General features: G+C 32.7%; 1 protein-coding gene and 1 long non-coding RNA gene across 2 annotated transcripts in view; one reads left to right on the top strand and one right to left on the bottom strand.

The window, feature by feature from the left end:
- Nucleotides 1–26,281, top strand: part of LOC126735679 (uncharacterized) — a gene marked incomplete at its 5' end in the record, with an annotated part of 345,800 nt that overhangs the window by 231,961 nt on the left and 87,558 nt on the right. The window contains 2 exons of the mRNA XM_050439744.1: nucleotides 5,430–5,966; nucleotides 13,975–14,127. Coding sequence (XP_050295701.1) covers nucleotides 5,430–5,966; nucleotides 13,975–14,127 — 690 coding nt within the window. The remainder of the gene's footprint in view (nucleotides 1–5,429; nucleotides 5,967–13,974; nucleotides 14,128–26,281) is intronic.
- Nucleotides 18,899–20,217, bottom strand: LOC126735372 (uncharacterized). The gene is made up of 3 exons (XR_007660388.1): nucleotides 20,099–20,217; nucleotides 19,968–20,042; nucleotides 18,899–19,356 (listed from the first exon to the last, which is right to left on the bottom strand). It is a non-coding gene; the product is annotated as an uncharacterized LOC126735372 (long non-coding RNA).

The raw sequence follows: 26,281 nt of genomic DNA, 5'->3' as shown, positions 1-26,281 counted from the left end.
GAGACATTAAATACTGTCCTCAAAATCTAAATTACCTGTAACTATGACCGAAGACAAAATAACAATTGTTATTATTATTCTTTATATTTATCTGTTATTATTTATTTTATCATTATTATTAAGATGGTTAGGCTTAGGCATCATAAGTTATCACATACAAGTAGTATACCACTACTTCTGTGATTATTGTTTATTTACTGATAAATTGAATCAATCATTCTGTAATATTTTTTCATTGTTATCAATATATTGATTTATTATTATTATTAAATGAACATGGACAAATGGATGTTGTGTATCACTATCCCTAAAAAGGCTTTTGATAGTTTTATTTATTTATTAATGATGGAATACCCAATTACATAATTTAACAATATAATAAGAGTAATTTTCTAGCTAACTCACAGTTATCCAAGATAAATAGCAATCCAAAAATATAATAATCATCCCTCATAATGTAACAAAATTAAACTAAATTAGAAAAATATATAATAGTATATGAACTTAAAAGGTTCAAACAAAACTAAATAACAGAATTGACCAATTGTTTCTTAAATAAATTCACTGACAGGCCAAACACTTCAATGCTGCAACTATTTATGAGTCTACAGTAACAATCTATGAAAGAATTTTGACCTTTAATAAGTATGGTGAAACTGAATTCAAAAAAAAGGATTGAAAAGCACCTCTCTTAATCCTAGTTGGTAAATCTAAATTTATGCACTCCAGCAAACTCCTACAATCTATATAACTATTAGTTAGCTTATAAACTAACAGAATATCCAACATATTTCATCTACATTTCAAAGTAACCAGGTTTAAACCATAACTACATTCATCACTGGCAATAAGCAAACCCAACCTGAATGCGCAAAATCCTGAAAATGTATGCTGAACACTACTTCCACTAACCAGTTCTGTACTGCCTGATATGGTGACCAAACTAGGAGGCATATTTCAGCTTAGAATGAACCAGAGAGCAACAGACACCCCTTATCCAGTATCCAATAAGAAATGTTCACAATGCCTAAGAACAAAGCCAACCATTTTTGATGCTCATTGAAAGATTTTCTTGAAACATGACTCCAAAATCTCTTACTTTGATTAAATATTTCAACTCTTCTCCATCAATAAGCTAGCAATCTATCAATAAGATCTGACTTCCTTATGAAAGCTAATAAAACAGTAATTCTTCCTGCAAAAGTGTCTGATTGATTTGAGAGTGAATTTTTTTCATAATTTTAAGGTCATCAGTGAAAGCCAAAGCAAAATTGCTCTGAAAACACTTTAAGACAGTTTTTGTCAATAACTTAAAGAAAGTTGAAGAACAATGCCCCCTTTGAAGTAGCAATAATTGCTTCAGACAAAAAAAACTATTTTCACCTTCTGTTGACCTACAAAAAAACTAGCAATCCAACTGAGAGTAGGTAAACCTAAATCAAACAACCTACTCAAAAAACAACACTTAACTTGATTGAATGATGGCCTTTGAAAAAGCTGTATGGATTGAGTCAACAACTTGTTTAAAAGCCTGCAAGGCATTGACAAAGTTCAGTGCAACGATATATTAGAATGGTCACCTGTCAAAACACCAGCATTTTACTTACACAAACAATGTAAATAGAAGGTGGATGACATTGTTTGGCAGGTGGAATGCTGGTGTTTTGACGGGTGACCATTCTAATATATCGTTGCACTGGACTTTACCTTTTTTGATATAATAAGAAATTTGTGACTGTTGATCAACCAGAGAAAAAGCCATGTTGATGCATATTGACTACATTTCAGCACAGCCATCTGAATTGATCCCTAATAAAACTATTAGGTAACACTTAGTATAGTAGTAGTTTCTTATTTTGCTCTCTTCCTTATTCTTTGAAACGGGCATTACAAAACTATTCTTCCATCTATCAGGAAAAAAACAGGTTTAACCATTGTACCAATACACATTCGGTATACCATCAGGAGCCAATGTATATCTATTAGGCAAGCAGCAAATCTTATTATTAATCTCTTGAACCGAAATTGCTGCAAAATTTAAATGGATTGAGATTTATTCCAAAAGTGACATTACCACTCTTTAATTCATTGGCAACTTGCTTCAAAGAAACTTTTAAACATGTTAACAATGGATTTTCCATCATTTGCAGATTCGTCATTATAAAACAAAGAGTGAGGAAGATTCTGATCAAGACCTACATAGTTTACATGTTTAAAATCATAGTTAAAGTTACAAAATAAAAGAGTGCCAGAACTCAGTTCATTTTATTATATTATGTGGAAAACTTAACAAAGAAGGTGCATGCTCAAATTTTTAAGGACTTAAATATTCAATAGACAGCGTATCATAATTAAGCGTTATAAGTGGGCTGTTCGAGTCATGGTGGTAATTTACTAATTGTTGTCGTCTACTTTCCACCTCAGTCTGGTTTTGATGCCTATAAGATCTTCTGTGCGACTGCCGAAAAGTTCGGCGAAATTGACAATGAAGATATGGTTCCGAAGAACTTTAACTTTGCAGAGGATGACCTGTCTTAAATACAACTTTATATTTGGAAGTGATTCAGGTCAACTTTATCAAGAACCATATGGGTAAACTTTTGGATCTGATCTTTACAGATACGCCCCACAACATCAAGGTATCTCTTGTCGATCAAGCATTTTGTAGGCTTGATTGCTATCATCCAGCTTTGGAAATGCAGGTTATCATGGGAAATATTCCCACATATAAAAATAGAGCTAAGACCAAAATCCATTTATTTGAACGTGCAAGTTATCAGGAAGTTACTCAATATTTTGCTTCAGTCGATTGGGATCAAGTGTTTTATCATAATACTGTTAAGGAAATGGTGGATGAATTTTATAAGCATATAACATTTGTTGTTGATAAGTTTGTGCCCAGCAAGACTATTGCGCACGAAAGGTTTCCATTATGGTACAGTCAAGAACTGAAAAAAAAATTGCTTATAAGAACAGGCTTCATAGAAAATATAAAAGGTCAGGTCTACAAGGGGACTACGATAATTATTCTGCGGTTAGATTAGAGACAAAGTACCTCATGGATTTGTCTTACCTTCTCTTTGTCACTAATATAGAACATATGATACCAGATAATATGAAGTATTTTTGGTCCTATGTTAACAATGTGTGTAAAGATAAAGGAATACCAAAATCTATAGAATACAAAGGGATGACTATGGAGACCGAGGAAGTATCTGAGGCTTTTGCTGACCATTTTGAATCCTGCTATTCGGATTTTTCTAACAAATGCATTACATCTGTTCCAGAAAATCTGGTGTCTGTTCTTTCACATCATATTTTTACCAATAAAGAAATACTGGACAAACTTAACTCATTGGATGCCAATAAAGGATCAGGACCTGATGGAATCTCACCAGTGTTTATCAAAAACTGTTCATCTATGTTGGTGGAGCCTCTTCGGTTAATTTTTCAGAGGTCATTTGATACATCTTTATTTCCCACGTTTTGGAAGCTGTCAGTTCTATTTCCTATTTTTAAAAGTGGACGCAAAACTGAGATTGGAAATTATAGGGGTGTTACTTTGCTTTCAGTTTTCTCCAAAATATTTGAATCAATTTTGACTGATGAAATATTAAACACCTTCAAATCCTATATTTCTCCGAAACAACATGGCTTTTACAAAACTAGATCAACGGCGACAAACCTAGCGGATTTTTAGGATTTTTTAAGTGAAAATATCGACAAAGGCTATCAGATTGATGTTGTTTACATCGATTTACAAAAAGCATTCGACAGTGTATGCCATGGTCTGTTGATAAAGAAACTTGAAGCATTAGGAGTATACATGGATCATATCTGAAGTAATATATATGTATTCAAGGGAAATTCGAGTGACTTCTAGAGTGCCTCAGGGATCAAATCTTGGGCCAATTTTGTTCCTTTTATATATAAATGAAGATGTATCTGTTTTTAAATATTGTGAATGTCTTTTATATGCTGACGATCTAAAATTTTTGCAAACTATTGACTGTGATGAAGACTGTTCCTTAGTGCAACTAGATTTAAATAATTTTAATCAATGGTGTGTAGAAATTTTTTGAACCTTAATCTTAAAAAATGTAAGGTTATGTCCTTTCACCGGAAAAAAGTTCCTTATAGTTTTACATATACATTAGACGGATGTTTACTGGAAATTGTAGACACTTTTAATGATTTAGGCGGTATTTTTGACCATCAATTGACTTTTAATGCTCATGTTGATAACATCACGATGAAAGGTTTTAGAATGCTAGGTTTTATTGGGAGACATTGTGATCAAATCAGTGATATTAGAACCATAAAATGTTTATACAATAGTTTAGTTCGTAGTGTTTTGGAATACAACTGTATTGCCTGGTCACCATTTTATAACATACATATTAATCGTATAGAAAGAGTTCAAAACTATACGAAACCATTTGTTATATTACGAAACTATTTGTTATAACATTAGATGTCAGCTAGTTGTGGTGCAAACTTTGGAAATTAGAAGAAATAATGCCAGAATCTATTTTTTGTTTAAATTACTTAACGGTAAAATAGATAGTTCTTATGTTTTAAATAGGATATTATTGAAAGTCCCAAATAGGGTTACACGTCAAAGGATCTATTTCTATGAACGATCTCACCGTACCAATTATGGATTTAGAGGGGTAACAGACCAACTAATAAAATTGTATAATACGCACTATAGTTCGTATGTTCTATTTACAGGAGAGTCTTGTAATAGTTTTAAAAATAAGATTATAAGAGGAACAGGGGGATAAGTTAGATAATATATGTAGCTACTTTATTTTCTTGCTTTTTTGTTTGATTTGTGTATGTTGATTTATAAGCTTATTGCATATTATTTGTGTTTTTTTTTTAACATTTACATGTAATTACCTGTTAAGGTCTTTCTAATTGAATTGAATTGAATATATAAATAGTCATACTCTTATACCGACATCAGTAATACCATAGGGATCCAATCCTGGACCGCTGCTCTTCCTGTTATTTATTAATGAAGTAGCAAATATCATCAAAATTAATTTTTTTATATTAGTACAGGCCGATGTCATGAATATCTATTATCAAATGGCCCATGGACAATAAACTTTATTTTAATGTAAATGTACAATTCTATAGTCCGATGAAATGACGGTCGGGTTGTGAAAATTGAAAAGCAGGCTACATATTCATATCTTTACATATTCTTAACTAAAAAGCAACATTCTCTATACATCATATCCCACATTCAAGAGTATTAATTTGATCTATGAACCAATTTTTTTTAATCTTCGGAAGTATTTGAATCATCAAACCTTCCATCTTTTACGATTGCCGAGATTTGAATGGTCATCCTCAAATTTAGGAAACCCTGTACTTACTATTCATGTAAAATAATAATTATTCTTTGTTTGTTTCAGGCGTTCCTCAACTCCAACAAACCTCACAACGTCGCTAGTCGTTTCCCAACCAACGCATCGCCTTTCGCCGGATCATCCGTCTGTCACTTCCCAGCAAACCCCTAGACATGTAATACGATCCCTTACTCCTACGATTAATCAGCGCTCTCTCACTCCTACTCCTAATTTATCCACCTCTTCTGGTACTGAACAGTCCACGCTTAGCACCACAGATGAGCCTCAGGCTCGTTTACGAACCCAAAGTGGGACTAGCTTTCAAAGTCTCCCCAACCCACATTATAATCCTGTATCTTGTTTACAAACTCCTTCCAACACTCCACACACACCTCCATATCAGCCGACAATTCAAAGCACCGGATTGTCTGGAGACATGATCCCATCAAGTAATAGAGGTATAGCGACAGTGCAAAGGGCAGTCTCTATGCCTGCCACACCTAGTGATAATGTCTCAAGAGCAACTGGTGGACCTAAAATTGACGAACAAAGGAGTGAGGCAAAGAAAGTTAATTATAGTCAGAGCGAGAGGGTGCCTAATAGGTAAGTCAAGACTCGATTTAATTATAGTTATCTAAAGGTAGGCCCAATAAAAGTGTTTATCATTTTTTTTGCTATTTTTTGTCACGTTAACTACCCGCAGAGATAAACTGCAATGCTGCTAAATAAATTTATTTTTGATTTTAAGGTCAAATTGCACGACAAAATATCTTTATAAGGTATAACATTAAGTATTAGTAATTATTAGGTTAATAGCTCATGATGAGGAAGTAGAATGAACATACACACGTCGCTAAAATTTTTAGAAAAAGATGGAGGCTTCTATGAAGGGTTCAGTTTTTTTTTTATATCGTTAGTACTCTTCTTTTATTTGCATAATTATGAATAAATTCAAAATTTTATTTAAAAAAAACAAACTTTACAAACACTATCGGGTAATAGTAATTACATGTAAAGTCTATAACAGGAGAAAAAAAACAAAAAACATATCAAAATAATTTTACAACAATAACACTAAACCTAAGAGAAAAAAAATGACAAGAAGAAAAAAGCAAAACATGAGTCCTAAACTATGTCCCGATGCTCAAGCAACCTCCTAATTTCCTTAACCCTGATATTAAATATATCTACTTCTTCAAAGCCATTTAAGACATTGTTACAAATCCTTAACATATTATTGATTGAAGATGTAGTGTTAAAATTATTTATATAAAAAAGCTCTTTATTAGTTATTCTTAATCTAGTCTTTGGTATCTTAAAAGAAATGTATTCAATTAGATCACAGCTTAAGTATTTAACATTAAAGTTAAAGGAGGTTAAAACGCAGGATCCTCCGATACCGCGGAAGGTATGGCAAATCAGGAGAGTGGAACTATCTTCGGAAACTTTAATCGCTCATTCCCTTGGAAAGAAGTCTGCTTTAGAACCAATAACATCTCAGAATGTGCAAACCAAATTACAGAGACGATTTGGCAGAAATGGAAGCTTATATTCCTTTTTCTACTAAATGCGGATCAAACAACAAGCAATGGTTCAACCTGAATTGCAAAAAGGCAGTAAACACTAAAAACGCAGCATACCGCAAATGGCGTCAACATCCTTCCATCGAAAATCGGAGGAACTTTTTAGCCTCCAGAAATAGCTGCAAGCGAATTATTGATGAATGCAAAGAGACTCACAACAACAGGATTAAAAACAAACTGCTAAACTGCCCAAATGGAACAAGATCTTTCTGGTCGTTATCGAAAGACGTTAGTCAAGGATTTGCTAAGTCGGCGTTGCCACCCCTAACAGCAGATGATGGTTCTATCGCGGTAACAGCAAGGTAAAAAGCCAAGTTACTGGGTAAACTCTTCGCGTCCAATTCTACTCTGCACTCGCAAGGCAAAACACCGCCATATTTGCCAAGAGTGAATTCATCGATGGGAGAAATTTCGTTTCCCCAACGAATTATAAATAAAATTCTTAAAAGCGTAGACACCAACAAAGCTTCTGGACCCGATGGAATTCCAGCCCTAATACTAAAACGTTGTGCAGATGAATTGACTCCTCCCTTATGTAGACTGTTCACGGCATCGTATAAGCAGGGCCAATTTCCAACAAGCTGGAAAACTGCTCGAGTGCAAGCTGTACCCAAAAAGGGTAAGAAGAGGATGCCCTCCAATTACCGCCCGATTGCACTAGTTCCAGTAATATCGAAGATTATGGAGAAAGCAGTCAACCAACAACTGTTAAGATATCTGGAATCATCTGGACTAATCAGCGATCATCAATACGGCTTCCGAAAGCTTAGATCCACCGGCGATCTTCTGGCTTACGTCACACACTTGTGGACAGAGGCCATGGAGAAGCACAGTGAGTCCCGCTCAGTCGCTCTTGGCATTTCCAAGGCATTTGACAGAGTGTGGCATGAGGGACTACTAACCAAGCTCTCCTCAATCGGCATACAAAACTCATTATTAAATTGGATCAAAAGTTTTCTTGAACAACGAACAATTCAAGTAGCCGTCGATGGATACCTTTCCGACAAATTTAACATTAACGCTGGAGTCCCTCAAGGATGCATTCTATCCCCCACCCTTTTCTTGATATATATCAACGATTTGCTAGGAACCACTGTCAATCCAATCTACAGCTTTGCGGACGATAGCACACTTATTTCCACATTTAAGTCCGCCAAACCAACGACAGCCGCAAGTTCTCAGAATTTTAGGCAGCAACAAGTAGCTTCAACCAACAACGATATTAGACCAATCTTGGAGTGGGGCGGTAACAATCTGATCAATTTTAACGCTAAAAAAACGCAGGCTGCAGTATTTACGATGAAGACTAACCTTGGTGGCCCGGAGCTGGTTATGGCAGGGAAAACATTGCCAATGAAATCATCTTTACATCTTCTAGGAGTCGAGGTCACCAACAGTGTGTCCTGGCATGACCACGTTGCCGAGGTCGCCAGGACGGCTTCCAAAAAACTCGGAGTGCTTTTCCAAACGAAAAAACTGTATACACCAGAACAGCTGCTGACTCTTTATAAGGCTCAAATACGCCCTTCCCTCGAGTATTGCTCGCATGTCTGGAGCTCTGCACCCAAGCATAGTTTAAACCTGCTGGATTCTATACAGAAGAGAGCTATTCGTCTTATCGACAAACCAGAACTGACAAGGAGTCTGGATAGTCTGGAGCACAGGAGAAAGGTGGCTGATCTCTATTTATTCTACCGTTATTATCACGGTAAGTGCTCCTCTGAGCTGGCAGGCCTGATTCCACCCAGGGCTGTTCCGGCAAGAAGGACACGTCTAGCAGTTGCGGCTCATCAACATCGAGTCCACCTGCCTACCCTAAGGACGTCGCTGTATCGGGACTCATTCATCTGGAGAACATCTTCTTTGTGGAACGGGCTTCCACCTCACATATTTCCCGACGCATACAACCTACAGCGATTCAAGATAAATGTCCACAAATATCTTCGCGCAAGCACCACTCCAAGAGTGACATAGGAATTTCCTCTTGTGCTTGTGTTTACCATAAAAAAAATATTTACAATGAAATATATAAAAATGACTGCTCGATTCTGCCTTCTGGTACCGAGCATCTGGAAGTCAAATGTTTAACGTAAATAGAGGTGCATTTTGGTGTCTAACAATTTTATACACAGGACAAAAAAGAAACAAAAAAATATGCACAAAATCAATAACATTTTATTTTTACATATTTTTTATAATGTTACATAAAAAAGGTAGTAATATTGACTGATTAACAATTTGAAAAAGTATAGAGGTAGGTCTGCCTTTAGGGACACCTCAAATAGAACTCAAATTCTGTTTTCTAAAGGTTTAATAAAAGAACATCTTTATTCATAATAACTTATAGGACTTGATGCCAAGACAAAAAGCCAAAATAGATTTCAGGTTTCACAAATTTTGATGAAATTATATTGTTGGGTTTCGAGCAGTGGCCAATATAAAAAACTAAATTGGCTGTTAAAAATCTAGTACTTTACATCTAATGAACAACATTCATAGATATGTATTTTTCTTTGACCTAACAAAGGCATTTGATGATGTAACTCTTGAGATTCAACTTTTTGAAACTCTATGGGCAAATTCCTGTTAGTTATTCAGCTAGACCCTCATCAGATATAATAGCTAATATCATTTAGGTCACTGATGCACGTACTTTATTTATTTTATACACTCGTGGTCACCTAAATAGCACCACCCTAAATTTTGTAAAAAAAATTCTATACCAATAATTATTATAAAGAACTTACTCATACTGCATATTGAAACTTGCGGTATGAGCGCACAATCCATTTCTTAGTCGACGTGTTTTGGCGATTTTTTTAAAAAGTTTTTGTAGTGCCTTTTTTGCTGTGTAATTTTAGGTAAAATTTACTGATCCCATTCGAAAGAGCAGGACAAAATTATGTACCCCCTGAACATTTCATGGCAATTGAACAATAAATAGTCCAGATATGAAATTTTAAAAGTAGCAAAAATCGCCTATTTTTGCAGAAATCGTGAAAAAGTTGCTATTTTTGCCAATTTTAAAATTTTATATCTAGACTATTTATTGTTCAATTGCTATGAAATTTTCAGGAGGTATATAATTTTTTTATGTTTTACCTATCTATTATTGATTTATAATACCTTAGAAACGGAATATGTTATGGTAGCAGTAATACCTGCTATCACACCTAGGGAATTATAAGCGGGCATTATGATAATAATCGCAAATTTTATTGCTTATCCAATTTTATTTCTCTCATAATAAAGAATAAACATCCATTTTATACAAAAAATGTTTCTTTAAATACTAAAAATTAAACTTTATTTCCAAAATAAAAATTACAATTTTGAAATGCCCCGGAAAATGTAGCTGATCCCACTATAGAATGGTCGGTGTTTTTTGTGATGGTAGAGGTGGCAGCACTAACGCTATTTTGCATAGTTTGTAAATTATCCATTAAAGAATTTTCGATACGGAATTAACCTCGGAATTAACTGAATTGGCAATCATTTTGGCTACTTTATTTTTGGATGAAATATTTTCTTCTATACAGGGTGTCATTGAAATGGTGTAAAAAAATTCGGGGGGTGATAGTACTCCTAAAAATTTTAAAAAAAGCTCCTATAACTATAGGATGGAAAATGCATATTAAGGGAGTTAGGGGCACTAAAAGGGTAAATTTAAAAAACGGTTTTTTGAAATTGTAGGCTTAAAAAACGAGATAAAATTTCGAAAAAAAATCCTCTGCCATAAATTTTGACCCAAAATCAAATGGTGATACTGAAAAATAATTTGGAAAATCGGAAAGGGTAGTTTTTGCAAGGGTAGGGGGTTAATTCGTGAATAACATTTTTTAGGTTATTTTCTTCGCAACGTGGGTTCATTTTTTAAAAACTACATACTTTTTCCTACAAAAAAGGTACTCCTGTTGCACATCGCCCAGAACGATGGTTTTCGAGAAAATTGAAGGCAAAAAGTTTGCTCTGATGGGCTGCTAACTGGTTAAACAACATAAACTTATGAAAGTTATGGGGTTTCAAAAGTAAACAAGTAGTTATTAAATAATTAATTGAAAAATCTAAATTTCATGATTTTTAAAACTATTTCTACTTCTGGGGCCACTTGAAAACTTTGGTTTACTCAGTGCCGATTAATACTGAAGAGCAACTACGTCAACGCATTATCGACTGTTCCAATCAAATTCGTACAACCCCAGAGATATTCCACAGGGTACGCAGATCATGGAGAAGAAGAGCAGATGTCTGCATTGAAATGAATGGTGGTCACTTTGAACATTTACTATGAATGAATTAAGAAATGCATTATTTTAATAAGGAATTTTGGTAATTGGTTTATTTCGTTTTTTAAAGCAATAAGATGTTTTAAAAATCATAAAATTTAGATTTTTCAATTAATTATTTAATAACTACGTGTTTACTTTTGAAACCCCATAACTTTCATAGGTTTATGTTGTTTAACCAGTTAGCAACCCATCAGAGCAAACTTTTTGCCTTCAATTTTCTCGAAAACCATCGTTCTGGGCGATGTGCAACAAGAGTACCTTTTTTGTAGGAAAAAGTATGTAGTTTTTAAAAAATGAACCCACGTTGCGAAAAAAATAACCTAAAAAAAGTTATTCACGAATTAACCCCCTACCCTTGCAAAAACTACCCTTTCCGATTTTCCAAATTATTTTTCAGTATCACCATTTGATTTTGGGTCAAAATTTATGGCAGAGGATTTTTTTTCGAAATTTTATCTCGTTTTTTAAGCCTACAATTTCAAAAAACCGTTTTTTAAATTTACCCTTTCAGTGCCCCTAACTCCCTTAATATGCATTTTCCGCCCTATAGTTATAGGAACTTTTTTTAAAATTTTTAGGAGTACTATCACCCCCCGAATTTTTTTACACCATTTCAATGACACCCTGTATATCCTTCAGCTACTGAAAAGCTTTTCCATTTCCCATGTTGTTTTAGCATTTCAAACAAAGCATCTGTCTCAACAAGTAAAGTTGACGATGTGCGACGCAAACAGTGGCCGGTTTTATCCAGTTTTAAAAATTTTGCGATCAATGTTGGGACGCTTCCTATGGTATTTTTTCCAACAGGTTGTACTGTACAGCGACTCTTTCTATAGGTAAGAAAGAATCTTCGCTCCTTTATTCCAGCTGGTCTTAATGCTGCGTACTTTTTTATTAAATTTAAAGCGCCTAAATCTTCTTCAATGATAGTAAAACTTTTTGAAGTTGAAGTTTTAGTTTCTGGTACCTTTATAACCAAGACCGTTCCTCTATTTTCAATATTATCAATGGTCATTTTGACCAACTCATCTCGTCTTAAACCTCCAAAAATACCCATTACCAATATGACTTTGTGTACCAAGTAGATATCATCAGGAGCCTTCTTAATAAATTTTATTATTTGTTCTCCTTCCGAAACTTTAGACTTCTTCGGGACATATCCTTTCGACTTAACTTTTAAAAAAGATATGAGACGATGGTATTGCGAGATGTCTATATTTTTATAGACCATTAACGTAGACCTTAGGGTAGAATACTTGGTCCAGAGAGAGTTCGGACTGTATTTTTCCGACTAAAAATATTAAAATTTGTTAAACATATGTAGAGGGTCTTTCCCCATATATTGACCCCCCCTCTACAGGGGTAATGCAAAAAGTAAAAAAAAAATTTAATACAAAAATTTTGGGGTTTTACTTTAAATTTTTAAATCCGATGTCAAATTTTTTTGTTTTCGTTTAGAAACGTCAAATTTTGACAGATGATCAGTTTTTTCTTATGGAACACCCTGTATATGATTTGATTTTTAATAAATGTCAAACAATAACAATGCAGCGCCTACCAAGATCTTCAATATATTATTTTTTTAAAGTTTGGAGCCCGATATTTCCGAAACGGTTAAATAAAACATTGTTAAACTATATATATTTGAAATCAGAAAATTCGGCTCTTTTTAACTATGAAGTCATATACAGGATGTTCCATAAGAAAAAACTGATCATCTGTCAAAATTTGACGTTTCTAAACGAAAAAAAAAATTTTGACATCGGATTCAAAAATTTAAAGTAAAACCCCAAAAGTTTTGTATTAAATTTTTTTTTTTTACTTTTCGCATTACGCCTGTAGGGGGGGAGGGGTCAATATATGGGGAAAAACCCTGTACCTATTAAAATAAAATCAATAACTTATCAGTTCCTGAAAATATGCCATTAGAACGGTTACGGTTATTTGAACAATTGCGTTGGCATCTTTCCAAATAACAAATATGCCATACTCCCGATCATACTGTTGCCTTGATTTAACTGGCAAAAGATTTTCGGTCGCTTTTATGGCTTTTTGTCTTATATTTTGTAGAATTTATCCATTTTAAGCAAATATTTAAACAAAAAATGCCAACTGACTAACTGATAGAAACATCAAAGTCAAACTTAAATAATCACTGCAAGTCACTTGATAAATTTCTGTAGGTAGGTATGTACGTATACATACCTGTACAGGTAGACCCTATTTTTTAATTAATATTAAAATTATTTTTGTTCATAAAAATCAATTTTTAGGTAAAACATAAAGCATTGTATGAACCACGGGCATTGTTAGACTCTAATGCCCATCAGGCGGAAACCTATACCTACTATTTCCACCTTCCGGGCATTATCATCCTTACAATGCCCTTGATACATAAATAGCTATTCTGCTCTTTCGAAGGGATCCAGTAATTTTTACCTAAAATTACACAAAAAAAAGTTTTATTTTTATATCCTTTTATTAATGGTGACAAAAAGGCACTATAAAAACTTAAAAAAAAATCGCCAAAACACGTCAACTCAGAAATTGATTGAAGTTTTAATATGCGCTATTAGTTCTCTATAATAATTGGTACAGAATTTTTTTTTTACAAAATTTAGGGTGGTACTATTTATGTGACCACAAGTTTATATATTAAAAAACGTTGTTCTTATTATAACAATCATGAATGAACTTATTAATAATAGATTTATTTATTAAATGGCTATTTTATTTTAGGGATAGACCACCATTACATAGGTCAATGAGTAGAAAGGAGATGTTGAAAAACTATATAAAGAAAGAAACGGCTAGCTTTTTTGGCGTAGATGAGGAAAATGAAGACGAAGAACAAAAACGATGGTTAGAGAGAAGAAAGCGAATGGCATATAGGTAAGTTTAATGATTTATATTAAATATTATACAGGGTGACAATTTAAAAACTTGACATGGCCATATGTTAGGAACGAAACATTGAAAAAAAACACTGAAAACAGTTTTTATAAAAACAAGCATATTATCTCACCCTTATCTCCAACTCCTTGGTGAGATATACACTTAAAATTTTAAGTATAAGGGGGGTCGAGTAATGAAGTCAAGTCTTGAGTAATGAAGTTAAAGCTTTTGAAAAACGCTTTTCAGTGATACCATAGAATTTTACATTTCAGAAAATTCTTCTCTGTTTATCAAAGAAAACAAAAAATTAAAATAATATTTTGAAATTTTTATTATTATTTAATTAAATGTTGAAAATGATGTCCGTTATTTTGAAGACAATAATTAAGCCTACTTTTAAATTCTTCAGGTATGTTGTGTGTATCCGAATTTTATTAAGGGAAATAAGACTTTAAATAAACTTCTGAATATTTATTCTGAATAATTAGTATGCCCCCTTACCGCATTTAATGAATGTAAAGAAATAAAGGGTAAAATATCCAATGAAAAGAAAAGGAGGAAACTCTGACGCGCGGAATAGGTTCATGCGCCTGTATGAACATTATACTTGCAGGGATAGTAGGTTGTGTAAAAGGGAATCAAGAAAGTCAGAGGTATGGTGTAATACGAGTATATAAGGGTCAAATTAATTTAAATCGCGCAAAACAAAATTCAATGCAAATAGCATGGGAGCCATAAAAAAAAAAGAAAAACATAAAACAATACAATTTCTTCTAATAATAAACTGGTTCGTGATTATTAAGTTAAAAATTCTAATAATATAATAACAGCGGGGACGCACCAAGGTACATTTACAAATGTTTCTCTGGAGGTAGCACGGCATTCCTAAACTATTCTATGCTGGAGTTGCTCTAGTCATACAACTTGCGTTTTAAAAAGCTCAGATTTTAGATGACCCCCCAAAAAGAAGTGTTAGGTCCGGGGATCTAGGTGGCCATTAGGACCAATAGGACCTCTGCCAATCCACTGGTTAGGATCATTCAAATATTGCCGAACGGAAACTACATAGTAAGCGTTCTTCGAGAGATAAAGTTCCGTGTATGTCCCTCTGATTTCCTAATTCCTCCCTAATTTCTTGGTATAAATATTGGGCCGATAATAATATCTCCCAATAAATCAAGCCAAACTTTCTGGGGCTACTGGGTATGCTCTTCTCTAAATACGTGTAGGTTCACGTCATTCCAGTACTGATAGTTTTGCTTATTAACAGGCTCATTTAAATACATACACAAGATATCATGTTGCTCACATCACATATTACAATTACTTGACTCAATATTACAGCAATATGCGGGTGATTCCTAACTATATCTTTCGTTTTTACGCCAAAATCTTCCTATAGCTCAATTTCAGTTTAATCAGGATTTAAAAAGTATTGATAACTTTTCACAGGATCACAACTTAAAATTAAATGCTTCCAAATCTTATGCAATAGTTTTTGAGGTTTCTCCCCATTTTCATGCACAGATTCGAAATGTTCAGCTACCAGTAGTTAATGAGGTCAAAAATCTGGGCATGTATTTTGACAGTGCTATTACATTTCAAACTCATATCATAAATTAACTTAAAATTGCAAATATATGCCAGAAAAAACTATATGTCTATAAACCTATTTATCATCTAATATTAAATATTATTTATGTAATCCATTAGTTCTTTCTTTGTTTAATTACTGAGATGTTTTGTATTCTGATTCCTTGACTGAAATAACTGCTTATTACTGCTCTATACAAAAACTCCAAAACTGCTGTATGCGTTTTGCATTCAAAATACCATTAAGGAATCATATTACTCTCTATTTAAATAACAATTTTATTTTGAATATGAAAAATTGTAGAAAATGCCATATGTGCACCTTTATTTATAACATTTTAAAAACTGGAGAATCTCTATTTAGTAAATAATTTTAAAAATCATCTTCATATGTATAACCCTAGATTTATAAATTTATTTAGAGTTCCACAGCATAGAAACACAATTTTTTTTAAATCTTTTGTTTTTGTAGCCTCTCAACTTTGAAATAAATTGCCTGAACATGTTAAACAATTTTCAATATCTCCTTTAAAAACAGCCATTGAATGCTTAATTTAATTTTAAATAATTTGAAATAAATACAAGTAATATTTTTATAGGGCTTTGGTATCCGCTCGCCTCCATCTAAAATTTCTTTACAAGTAGCATTTGTTTACATGCCACGTTTTCCTTTGCACCCCTTGCGCATATTCCTACCTCCCCTTGGTATTTCTTTTACTGTAAAAAAAAAAAAAAAAAAAAAAGTATCAAAAATTTGTATTAAGAAATGTACTTATTTATATTGGTCAGGTTAAAAGGTATTATTATTCCTTGTTTTTTTTTTTATTATTCTTTTTTTAAAAAGGGCCTTGCGATACAGGTTTGCACCTGTGCTAACGGTTTCATAATCGAGGCATGGTCCTATTTATCATAATGGTTTATTTATTGTAAATTAATTATTATATTTAAATTATTATGTTTGTAATTTTAATGATAAATAAATTTATTTTGAATTTGAATTTAAAATACTACTATAGTACACTGATCACTGAAGCCAATATTTTTCACTAGTCGAGGTTCTGCTGTAATTCTTTCTGTCATCAAAACTGCATTCTTGTGTTCTTGTGTCCGGGTCGTTTTTATCAAGTTCTTCCTATATAAACTGCAATCATAGGGTTAAAACCTATGAAATCCAAGTACACTGCGCCACCATTTGATAAAGTCGAATTCATTGCAAACTGACCCAGAATTTCAATTTGCGCTGTTTCGTCGACTCGATCTCGGTTAATTCCCCTTTTTATTCTCGACAGAACCAGTTTCTTCAAATTTGGCTACTAGAACATACTTTAGGCTTACATTTTAACTTGGATGCCTTTTGTTAAAACGTTAAGCTTCAAAAACATTTATTCTTGGAATCATAAATAAAAATAATGTCTACACGTTCAGCCATACTTTACACCATTTGTTAAAGATAAGAAATGCTGCTTTTTCTTTGATCCTTTCGGGACCACTGACGGAAAATTCACTTATCCACAGGCCCAGTGTCGGCTATGTACGACAGGGACAAAACAAACTGATAAAACCAATACCGATTCAGTTACAACATTTTTAAAAATTAAACTTCTAACGGAAACCACTGTCGGCTAATTCTGCTCAGTACTGCATTGCTTCACAGACCAATACCGTTGATTGAATATTTGGGAAGATACGCAATCCTGTGTTAAAAAGTGTACCCGGTCGACTATCGGATTGCCGTTCAGTTTCGTGCACCGTGTAGTGCTGCCGCGAAGCGTCAAATCTAGGAACGATTTATTTTAGCTGCGTGGACTTGGCTTTTGGCATCTTTGGCTTGAGTCAGGTTTTCAACGACGCTGGAATCTCCGGTTACGCGGCCGAGTTGGATATTTTTTTAAGATATGAGATGATGCTGCCAACTATGTTTTTATTATTTTTTTTTGAACATACAACACGGTGTCATTTATGTGGTGGTCAAGTGATAAGTGATATACTTAAGGGTGGAGGCATATTGAAATTTCTTAAAAGTTAAATTTTATAAACAAATAATTACTTACCAAAATATGTTTTTTAGACAAAAATTAATACAAAAATATATATAAAAAGCTATTTTTACAAAATTACCAACAAATTTTAATACAAGTTATAATTCCAACAAACATTATGTTTCCTCCATTTTGTGTTCAAGAGGGTCAAGTTTTTAAATAAAAAGCCCGTTGCACTTAATTAACTAAAAACTAATATCCAAAAAATATGTGGAACAAATTTTAAGATATAAGTAGATTTCACGTAAATTTTATAAAGAATAATTGAAATAATTCATAAGACTTAATACCGATGGTAATATAACTTCTTGATCAATAATTTTTTGTAAAAAGTAACCCATTTTGTCATGTGATTCAATATCTAAAAAATTGTGCAGCGTAGTGAGATCTGTAAAGTAAGGGGTTGTGAGTGAGGATGTCAATAGAAATAGAAAATAGGCCACATTTTAAGTTTTAAGCGACACAGGAAAATTCTCAATTACCAGTTGTTACAACTATACTTAAAACTATAAAAAGATACCTAGTAACAAAAAAAAAAACATTTTGTTTAAATACCCCGCATCACGGTTATACAGGACGTCAATAGAGGTGGTATAATTAGAGGAAAGTTGAGCAATATAGTGTCCTTTTATAATAAAATCTAAATACTTCCTAAATTTTGCAAAAAACTGAAATTTGGCAAAATCATTTTATTTTTTTTCTGGCGTTATTTCAAAATATATGACAAAAGTATTTATTAAATGAATAAATTATTGTGACCACTTTTTCTCGCCTATAGGATGACACCTTTAAATTCATAATACGACGTTCTGTCTTTAAAGAGCCATCATCAACTTTGTTTTTCTTTGTCGGCACTATATTGACCATTTGCAGTTTAACGACGCGGGAATCTTTGGGCGCCCGGCCGTGTTGTTATTTTTTTAAGACAAGGGCGATGATGATAACAGCGCTTTTATTTATTTTGTTATTGCCGATATTTAAATGCGCTGTGATCTCGCATAAATGACTAGATAAATGTGGTGGTCAAGTAATGTATTGGAAGGTGCTATCTCTTACAACTTAAATTTTATTAACAAATAATAAATGACTTACCAAAATCCTTTTTTGAGACAAAAATAAATAAATAAAAACAAAACAAAAATTCAATAAGCTTTTAATAAGATAAATAAGAATAAGACTTATAATAAAGAGAAAGTGCCAAATGTCGCTCATTGGTCGTCCAAACTTTTTTCCTCGTTGGAGATAACTGCATGTTAATTAGTGTTTTTACAGCTGTACTTTTTCCTTTAAGTAAATTTGCCAAAAAGTTTTTAGACGCTAGATTTGCTTTCTTTTTAAGGCGTAAATACTTATTTTTTTAAGCTTTAATTTTTTTTTTTTAATGAAGTTAACTGAACACTTAAAACTCTTGATTTTTTTTTAATATTAGATTTTGTGGAAGATGGAGTATCTGGATAATCTACAGTGAACTTTAGAACTGTCTGTGTGCTTTGAGGACTGGGACTGTGACGTACAAGTTTAACTTTTTCATGTTGGTCACCGACAATCTCATCTTCGTGAAGCCTCTTACGAGAATAAGTTTTTAATTGTTTATCTGAAATATAAAACAATTTATCCATCTTCTAAAACATAAAGGGGTCATTCAAAAAAGTTAGCTGTATAGCTAACAGCTAGCTGTGTGCTTTCATTTCAAAACGAACCATCCTTAATAACTTCTCAAAAAAAAAACTTCCTAAAAAAAACACGTGAATTTAGATATACAGGAGGACGTTTAATTTTATATTTTAACTAGGAATAAATTTCTTAAATGGAAAAAAAGTTTATTAAGTTGTATCATTATATTACAACCAGCCAGTTAAAGCAAAATTTGTTCTATATCACTAAAAATAACAGGTGTAGAATTATTTTTGAACAATTGCTGAAGAATATTCAAATTCTTTAAAAAAACTAAAGTTTAAAAGAAAATTTTAATTTCCTTTATTTAGAAACATATGGTTGATCATTCTCACATATGCTTACTCGTTGACATATGCTTGATCTATTTGAAGACCAGAATAGATTTACCAATTTTACCAGAATAGATTTACCAAGTTTTACCAATTTTACCAATTTTTAAAGAATATATATCTCCCTAAAATTCAAGTAATTCATTTCTTATTTAGATTTTATTGCAAGCAAAAGCAAATTTGTAAAAATTACACTTACCATTTTTTGGACTATGCTGCAAAATATCAACTTGAATATGCGTGCCAGGCAATACATTTGTATCAATTGTAGTATCTACAAATAAATTCTTTCTAAAAACTTGTATTATACTATCTGGTAAATTTAGAGACATTTAAGTACAAGTGCTCAAAATTGACCAGTGCATTCAGTTTTTTGTTTATTAAATATTAGGATTATTATAAATATATATAATAATATTACGATTTTCGAAACACCGTCAAAGGCTAAAGTATCTAACAGAAAATTGAAAAGTAATCACCCAAAAGTAGTTTTCACTGTATTTTATTACTTAGATCTGTTATAAGTTACTTATTTTATTGAGTATTACGTCACTTATAGCAAAAATCAATTTAGAAAATACCATTAAAAATACATTACTTGTAATAATCAATATTTAACAACTGAAAAAGATTTTGTTAAAGATATCTTAATACAAAAAAAATATTTTAGTTTGTTAATTTAATTAGAGTTTGATAATGCACGTATAACATTGAATCAACCAATTTTTACGACAAATCTTATTTTACTATTTATTCCAGGTTTTTCTTGTAAGATAAAAAGCATTGCTAAAAAATTTAACATAAGAATTACTTTTAAATCACAAAACTACGATATTTATTAAGAAAAACTTAACCTTTCAATTAAAATGAACTTAATAAAAATCTAATATATAAAATTCTTTGTACTTGTGGTAAATTTTACATAGGTGAAACCTGTAGACTATTACCAATAAGAATTAATGAACATAAATCTTACATAAATAAATATATACCTATAGATATAAATATAGACCCTATAAATAAAATGTAATATCCTATAAAAAGCTTCTTTATCCCGCCCAAAAATGTTTGTGTTACGTCTTTAACATCTTCTAGTTAGCAAATTAAGTGGCCTGTTAAATTTAAAATATTTGTTTGCTGTAGAACTTTTTTTGAAAAGCGAACCTTTCTTAAAATAAATAGGCATTTCCAAATTTTGCTAAAAAACAAACAAACTTTTTATCCTAAAATGATGAGATCTATCGTCCATTTACATTTGTGCATTAAAAGAACTATCCTGTCTATATGTAAGTAATATATAATAATAATTATAGTTATAATAATATTATAATACTTATTGTCGTAATAGGTAAGGTTTGTCACCAACTTGTAAAAGGGTTTGAAAATATGCAAAAGGGCAAATAGGAATATTTTCAGTAATGCGAGCACGAGGGTGAGCATTAAAAGTATACCCACTCATGTACTTTTAATACAACAGTTAAAAAAATCTGCCTATAAAAAATAAAGTGTCAAGTTTAAGTAATATTATAATATTCTTTACTTACCATTTTCCCAATTTATTGATGAAACTTTTGCATCTAAACTCTCAAGGCTTTGAGCGTTACATGAGGTATCAGGCAAAGAAATTGTGTTTTTAGAGGCCGATTCTATAATTTAGAGTAAATTTATAACACTAATTTGGAAGGAAACAGTAAAATATCAAAAATAATACCTTTCCATGGAATTGGTACAGCTAATTTTAAAAGTCTCTTTCGCTTATTACTTACTGCAATATATATTTGGTCAAAATGTTTCTCGCAAACCACTTTGTTTTTTAATAAATTTTCATCCATAACATATGTTTCCGCATTGCCTATATTTTCTATCCACTGGTTAAGCAACACTGGTTTTAAAATCGGAAATTTGAAAAAACTGAGAACATTGTTTTTACATTTTCTTACATTATTGCACCCACGATACGCACACTGATTAATTTTGCCTAAAGGAGCCATTGTTTCACAAACTAAACACATTTACATATATCTATCTATTTGTGATTATGAAATCCAAGAAAATTTTTTAACAAATACGGCAAACACGAACCTGTGCAAAAACTCTCCCATACGACTCAGGGATGATCGGCCGATTACTAATGAGAAGCGACGGACGAAATTATTTTCGCGCATACTGGAGAGAATCGCCATCTATTTTTCACGCATATTTGCGGTCACGCTTTAGCCCATAAGGTTGCGTATCTTCCCAAATATTCAATCAACGCCAATACTTTGAGATGCCGACACTGTCGAACATAGACGACGGTGGGCGCCCAAGAGTGCCGAGCTGAACACACAAATATATTTTGTTCCCATAGCAAACAAAAACCTACGAAAGGACAAAGGAAACAAAATATATTTGTAACCGGAACCATACACGGTCAAATTTATTTGCAAATAAACGATATTTGAGTGTGCGTGGTGTTATATTCAAACAAGTTTTAATGTTTGCAAACATATTTGATCAAATTAAAAGTTTTAAATTTTGTATGGGCGGGGCCTGTTTACGAGCTGAGAATTTGCGTGTGTGTGACACTGTTTAAAAATATTTCGTCAAAGTCGAACAAGTTGTGTCAAGGTTAACGCCGCGGTAAATTGTTTTTGATCGAGTTTACACGTGCACCGATATGGCGATTCCAAACAACCAACAGTGGCAGAGTTTTTTTAAAGTATGTAAAAGTTTGCCCGAACTGTGGCAAATTAAGAGCGACATATAGGACATACTAGATAATGAATGCTCAGATAAGGGAGTATCTTGATTCCCACAAAATCTTACCAGAATATCAGTCAGGGTTTAGATCGGGGTTTGGCTGTACAACAGCACTTCTGAAAATTATAGATGATATAATTGAAGCCACTGATCGTGGAAAATCTACTGCACTAGTGCTGTTAGACTATAGCAAGGCATTTGATCGAATCAATCACAAACTGCTTTATGCGATTTTGAGCTATGTGGGGTTTGACTATAATGCACTTTCTCTCATTAAAAATTATTTAACAAACCGGAAACAGTTTGTTGAGACCAGCAAAGGTGAAGGTACACTGGTGTGTGGGGTACCACAAGGCTCTATCATGGGGCCAATTTTGTTTTGCATTTATACTTGTAACCTTACTAGTTAGTTGCCTAAAACATTGCAAAGCTCATTTATATGCAGATGATACACAACTATATTTTTCATTTTTTCCTAAGCAAAAACAAAGTGCTACCAGCATAATTAATAACGATCTGGAACGATTTATTAGTATTTCTATTAAACACAATTTAGTTCTAAATGCATCAAAATCAAACTTTTTAATTTTTGGTAAGGATCGGAAAGCACTTAAAGAAGATCTAATTTTAATGGCTTTTGCGGAACGCATTCTGATTGTTCTCGTAGTTTGGGGCTTTATATTGACACCAATCTTCGATAAAAACAGCATGTAAGTAAATGTATTCAATTGGGCTATGCAAATTTGAAAAGGTTGTTTCCATCTAGGCATTTACTTTCAATATCACAAAAAATAAACTTATGTGATGCACTAGTGCTGAGTAATTTTAATTTTGCTGACTTAGTGTATGGGCTTGGATCAAACAGATAAAGACAGAATACAACGGGTTCAAAAATCTTGTTTACGATTTACATACGGTATTCGTCTCCGCGAACCGGTAAGCTACAAACTGCGTGAAACCAAGCAAGTTTATTTCATTTGGTAATTTATTCTAATTGTCCCTCGTATTTGACAAACAAAATTCGATTCCGAAGGGATGTTCATTCCTTAAATTTAAGGCATAAAGGATTAATCTCTCCGCCGCTGCACACAACGTCTTTTTACGAACGATCTTTTTCATTTAACATATATATCGTATATAACGACATTCCTGAAAGATTCAAAAAATTATCATTAGGCAAACCCTGGGGAAACCCTGTTATTGGAATATAAGGAAATCGATTCTGAAGGTACTGTAGAAAAATTAAAAGCAAAATAAATAGCATTCAAACTACCTATAGACGGGAATTGAAAAAAAAATGATTCTGTAAAAGTCGGAGCAGGCGAAGACGATGTGTATGTTAAATATCTTAAAAATGTATCAAAAATTTTTCTTAATGATGCAAATTTGTCAACTTTTTTCTCTCTGGTCTAGTGTTTTTATTGTCAAATCTTAAAATTTGTATCAGTTGTCGGAACCTGTTTCGACTCATCGTAGCGATATACAGCTAATCGGCCAAATTTTTTAGACCACAAATCGTGATAATTCAATTTCGTATCATCATTAGCTCCCACCAAAATAAAAATAACAAGCAAAGCCAAAATCTCGGTATCATCTGTTTTTGGCAGGTGTTTACTCCGAAAGGGGGAAAAGGGAGTTACCGTCACAACCGTAAAAAGATATCGTAAGGTAAACTACTGATGGGCAGCAATAAATATTGAGAGTCAAAGGCAAAATATACTTTATTTACTAATAAGTTTACAAACTTGTGCTAAAAGCTTCTTCTCATTTCCATTGAAAATTCTATATCTCTAAAGAAATACTCGTTTAGTATCAAACATTTTTTTTAATTACAAAAATCGTTAAAAATAAAATTAACCTTTCCAAAAGATTAAACCGAAACGGGTTTTACGCAGCAGTAAACGCGTGTAACAGCTTTTCGCGCGCCATTAAACGCGAATTATGCCTTCTTAATTATATCGCCAAAAATTAGTGGTAGGGCCATATTTTTGGTCAGTCATGAGTGTGTTTAATAGCCTTTAACATTAGGAACTGATTTTACCGAAGCAATTAAGGAAGCAATAATTTCCAGGATGAAAAGAAATAACGGAAGAAAGTTTTATATCTTGGATGCGCCAAACAGTTTTTCAAATTGTTATTGAAACCTATAGGTTTTACTGTGGGTAATATCGATTTGAAACTCGCTAAAATTAAAGCGTCGTTAGTGTGGCTTTTACGAAATTACTGGAAGAATGTTATAGGTGAGAGAACAGCCATTTTTCTTGATGATAAATTGTTCGCGAATATATTATCGGTAATATATGTGCTTTCATTAAGATAAGAGATTTATTAAAAAGATTAATATAATCTTAAGGCATACTTTTCTGCGAGTTCTAGGTGGTTACATAAATTAGAAACATCATTGAATTAACTTTTAATAATGGTAAAGAAAAAAACTTTAAATTTTGTATAGTTCTTTTATGACTTTAGAACTGCAAATTTTTTGGGTGTTAATAGTTATTTGTGTGGAGTTAATGGGGACCATGTTTTGAATGTAATTAATATTGATGATGCGGTTTCAGAGTTCTATCATATATTGAATATGGCTATAGCTTTGTTTATGCGTCTTAAGAGATTAAAAACCTCGTCTTTTCCCAGTTGGTTTTCAGGGGAGTTAAAGTACTTGATCCAGCAAAAGAAAATTTCACATAAGAAATATCAGTTTAGTCATACTGTTGCAGACTACGAAGTCTTTTCAGACCTTAGAGCTAGGTGCAAAACTCTAACGGAGACTTGTTACCAGAACTTTATTTCAAATTTGGACCAATTACTTTATACAAACCCCAAAAGTTTTTGGTATAAGGTTAACAGGTATATAAGGTAACAGGAGAGCAACAAATAGGCTTCCTAATTTGATGATTTATAAAGATGGAGAGTTTGCAGGTTGTGAACAAATTGCACAGGGGTTTGCCAAGATTTTTTCTACTGTCTATAATGGAGATAATAATGTCTTACCTTCTCGGCAGGCTGGTGTAAACATGACTATTCAAAATCCTAAATTATCTGTTGGATTAATTTTTGATAAGATCTTTCGATTATCCTTTAAACTTAGTGCTGATGGCATTTGACCCTGATGGTATACCCAAATATTTTTTGAGAAAATGTGTACGTGCCCTCTCTTATCCCCTCTTTATTTTATTCAGTAGGTTATTAAACTTGACAGTTTTTCCATGCCAGTGAAAACTCAGTTTTATTACGCCTATATTTAAATGTGGTGCGGCTTATGAAATGATTAATTACAGGAGTGTGTGCGTACAGTCTGCCATTCCAAAACTTCTGGACAGTCTTATTTATGACCAAATTAATTTTTATTATAAACTTCTGTTAAGTGAACAGCATGGCTTCAGTCGTGGCAAGTCCGCTATTACAAACTTGTTGTTGTGTCAGGGTGCTCTGTTGAATGCTTTGGAGAGGGGTGAACAAGTGGATGTAATATATGCAGACTTTTCCAAGGCATTTGACAGTGTCAACCATAGCTTATTACTAGAAAAATTGAGACTTTTTGGCTTTTCAGATTGTTTGGTGGCCTGGTATGCGAGTTTTCTTTGTGATAGATTTCAGCAGGTACAAATTATCAAAGGTACAAATTGGTGATGATTGATGAGGTCACACCTTATCAGTGTGACCTCTGTGGTTCCACAGGGTGGTCATTGTTCTCCCCTGTTGTTCAATATTTTCATTAATGATATTTTGGTTTTCTTTGAAAATAGTAATTTTTTGTTATTTGCCGAC

This window comes from Anthonomus grandis, chromosome 4 (assembly GCF_022605725.1).
Source record: "Anthonomus grandis grandis chromosome 4, icAntGran1.3, whole genome shotgun sequence".
NCBI lineage: Eukaryota > Metazoa > Arthropoda > Insecta > Coleoptera > Curculionidae > Anthonomus > Anthonomus grandis.
The sequence above is the reverse complement of the archived record's forward strand: the minus strand, read 5'-3'. Positions and strand labels throughout refer to the sequence as shown.